At 50.7% G+C, this 3,755-nt stretch overlaps 1 protein-coding gene across 1 annotated transcript; it reads right to left on the reverse strand.

The window, feature by feature from the left end:
- Nucleotides 1-342: 342 nt before the first annotated feature.
- Nucleotides 343-3,755, reverse strand: LOC142068359 (uncharacterized). The gene is made up of 2 exons (XM_048870882.2): nucleotides 1,949-3,755; nucleotides 343-1,361 (listed from the first exon to the last, which is right to left on the reverse strand). The coding sequence occupies exons 1-2, from the start codon at nucleotides 2,529-2,531 to the stop codon at nucleotides 820-822; spliced, it is 1,125 nt and encodes a 374-aa protein (XP_048726839.2). The 5' UTR covers nucleotides 2,532-3,755; the 3' UTR covers nucleotides 343-819.

A 3,755-nucleotide genomic window follows, 5' to 3' on the forward strand; every position in this document is an offset into this window, starting at 1 on the left:
ACAAGGGACGTTTCACCAACATCAACGTGGGATGGCCGGGAAAGGTGCATGATGCTCGCATCTTCAGGAACTCTGGTCTGTTTCAAAAGCTGCAGGAAGGGACTTTATTCCCAGACCAGAAAATAACTGTTGGGGATGTTGAAATGCCTATATGTATCCTTGGGGACCCAGCCTACCCCTTAATGCCATGGCTCATGAAGCCGTACACAGGCAGCCTGGACAGTAGTCAGGAGCTGTTCAACTACAGGCTGAGCAAGTGCAGAATGGTGGTAGAATGTGCATTTGGACGTTTAAAGGCGCGCTGGCGCAGTTTACTGACTCGCTTAGACCTCAGCGAAACCAATATTCCCACTGTTATTACTGCTTGCTGTGTGCTCCACAATATCTGTGAGAGTAAGGGGGAGACGTTTATGGCAGGGTGGGAGGTTGAGGCAAATCGCCTAGCTGCTGGTTACGCGCAGCCAGACACCAGGGCTGTTAGAAGAGCACAGGAGGGCGCGGTACGCATTAGAGAAACTTTGAAAACCAGTTTCATGACTGGCCAGGCTACGGTGTGAAAGTTCTGTTTGTTTCTCCTTGATGAAACCCCCCGCCCCTTGGTTCACTCTACTTCCCTGTAAGCTAACCACCCTCCCCTCCTCCCTTTAATCATTGCTTGCAGAGGCAATAAAGTCATTTCTGCTTCACAGTCATGCATTCGTTATTCATTCATCACACAAATAGGGGGATGACTACCAAGGTATCCCAGGAGGGGTGGTGGAGGAGGGAAGGAAAATGCCACACAGCACTTTAAGCACAGCACTTTAAAAGTTTACAACTTTAAAATTTATTGAATGACAGCCTTCTTTTTTTTGGGCAATCCTCTGTGGTGGAGTGGCTGGTTGGCCGGAGGCCCCCCCACCGCGTTCTTGGGCGTCTGGGTGTGGAGGCTATGGAACTTGGGGAGGAGGGCGGTTGGTTACAGAGGGGCAGCAGTGGCAGTCTGTGCTCCAGCTGCCTTTGCTGCAGCTCAACCATACACTGGAGCATACTGGTTTGGTCCTGCAGCAGCCTCAGCATTGAATCCTGCCTCCTCTCATCACGCTGCCGCCACATTTGAGCTTCAGCCCTGTCTTCAGCCCGCCACTTACTCTCTTCAGCCCGCCACTTACTCTCTTCAGCCCGCCACCTCTCCTCCCGGTCATTTTGTGCTTTCCTGCACTCTGACATTATTTGCCTCCACGCATTCGTCTGTGCTCTGTCAGTGTGGGAGGACAGCATGAGCTCGGAGAACATTTCATCGCGAGTGCGTTTTTCTTTCTTTCTAAGCTTCACTAGCCTCTGGGAAGGAGAAGATCCTGTGATCATTGAAACACATGCAGCTGGTGGAGAAAAAAAAAGGGACAGCAGTATTTAAAAAGACACATTTTATAAAACAGTGGCTACACTCTTTCAGGGTAAACCTTGCTGTTAACATTACTACATAGCACATGTGCTTTCGTTACAAGGTCGCATTTTGCCTCCTCCCACCGCGTGACTACCCCCTCAACCTTCTCCCCTCCCTGTGGCTAACAGCGGGGAACATTTCTGTTTAGCCACAGGCAAACAGCCCAGCAGGAATGGGCTCCTCTGAGTGTCCCCTGAAGAAAAGCACTCTATTTCAACCAGGTGACCATGAATTATATCTCACTCTCCTGAGGATAACACAGAGAGATAAAGAACGGATTTTGGTTGAATGCCAGCAAACATACACTGCAATGCTTTGTTCTACAGTGATTCCCGAGTACGTGTTACTGGCCTGGAGTGGTAAAGTGTCCTACCATGAAGGACGAAATAAGGCTGCCCTCCCCAGAAACCTTTTGCAAAGGCTTTAGGACTACATCTAGGAGAACCGCAAATGCCAGGGCAAAGTAATCCTTTCACATGCTTGCTTTTAAACCATGTATAGCATTTTAAAAGGTACACTCACCAGAGGTCCCTTCTCCGCCTGCTGGGTCCAGGAGGCAGCCTTGGGTGGGTTCGGGGGGTACTGGCTCCAGGTCTAGGGTGAGAAACAGTTCCTGGCTGTCGGGAAAACCGGTTTCTCCGCTTGCTTGCTGTGAGCTATCTACAACCTCCTCCTCCTCCTCATCTTCTTCGTCCCCAAAACCTGCTTCCGTATTGCCTCCATCTCCATTGAAGGAGTCAAACAACACGGCTGGGGTAGTGGTGGCTGAACCCCCTAAAATGGCATGCAGCTCATCATAGAAGCGGCATGTTTGGGGCTCTGACCCAGAGCGGCTGTTCGCCTCTCTGGTTTTCTGGTAGGCTTGCCTCAGCTCCTTCAGTTTCACGCGGCACTGCTTCGGGTCCCTGTTATGGCCTCTGTCCTTTATGCCCTGGGAGATTTTCACAAAGGTTTTGGCATTTCGAAAACTGGAACGGAGTTCTGATAGCACGGATTCCTCTCCCCAAACAGCGATCAGATCCCGTACCTCCCGTTCGGTCCATGCTGGAGCTCTTTTGCGATTCTGGGACTCCATCATGGTCACCTCTGCTGATGAGCTCTGCATGGTCACCTGCAGCTTGCCACGCTGGCCAAACAGGAAATGAGATTCAAAAGTTCGCGGTTCTTTTCCTGTCTACCTGGCCAGTGCATCTGAGTTGAGAGCGCTGTCCAGAGCAGTCAGAATGGAGCACTCTGGGATAGCTCCCGGAGGCCAATACCATCGAATTGTGTCCACAGTACCCCAAATTCGAGCCGGCAACGTCGATTTAAGCGCTAATCCACTTGTCAGGGGTGGAGTAAGGAAATCGATTTTAAGAGCCCTTTAAGTCGAAATAAAGGGCTTCATTGTGTGGACGGGTGCAGGTTTAAATCGATTTAACGCTGCTAAATTCGACCTAAAGTCCTAGTGTAGACCAGGGCTTAGTCAAACACAAGTTATTGGGCTTGATACAGGGACAAGGGGGTGAAAAGTAATGGCCTGTGATATACATGTGGCCAGGGTAGATGATCTAATGGTCTTTTCTGGCTTTAAACTCTGTGAGTCTATGAATTTACAGCCCGAGGGATGCTCAGCTCAATTGTGTGATTAGGCCTTGATATGTGTGCAGCCCAGACAGTTCAGCTTGCGTAGGTTTTGCAGGACTCTTTCCCCTAATTTAGGAGATGGGACGGGACCTCATGTCTTGGGATATGCAGCTCTAGGTTAAGCAAACATGAGATAGCGTCCTGTAGGGAACTGTAGCATGGTACTGGCCCTTTAAGGTTAGAGGAGGTAGTTACTCTGTTCCATCTGTCCAGGGCAAGCAGAGGAAGGCCTTGACTCAGTCATTTGGAGAAAGGAAGTTGGTTTCTGGGAACAGTCTGCATCTGGGAGAACACAGGTGTAGGAAAACCCAGACCACTGTGCCTTTAAGGGCCAGGGCCCAGGAGCCTTGGAGAATGGGCAGAGCAAGGCTCCACTCTCTCCCAGCTGGCCCAGAGAGGGGCTTGGGGTAATTAGACCCACCTGGGAAGGGTCAAGTGTTCAGGTGACTGGGGGCTGGGTTACTCAAAAGAAGGCTGCAAGCCCAACCAGAGAGAATGAGCTATTAAAGCCAGGGTGGGGGAGGAAATCAACCAGGATACAGCTCCAGGCTAGAGACCTGTGTGACCCTGTAAACTGGAAGGGTGAGTTATATGCCAGGGAGGCCAGATCTTAAAGCCACAGTCCCTAGAAGAAGGGCTGTGCAAATCTCTAAGCTTAAGGAGAGAAGAGTAGGCTGGGGAGCATAGGTGCCGACTTACTCAG

This window comes from Caretta caretta, chromosome 12 (assembly GCF_965140235.1).
Source record: "Caretta caretta isolate rCarCar2 chromosome 12, rCarCar1.hap1, whole genome shotgun sequence".
NCBI classification, from domain to species: Eukaryota; Metazoa; Chordata; order Testudines; family Cheloniidae; genus Caretta; species Caretta caretta.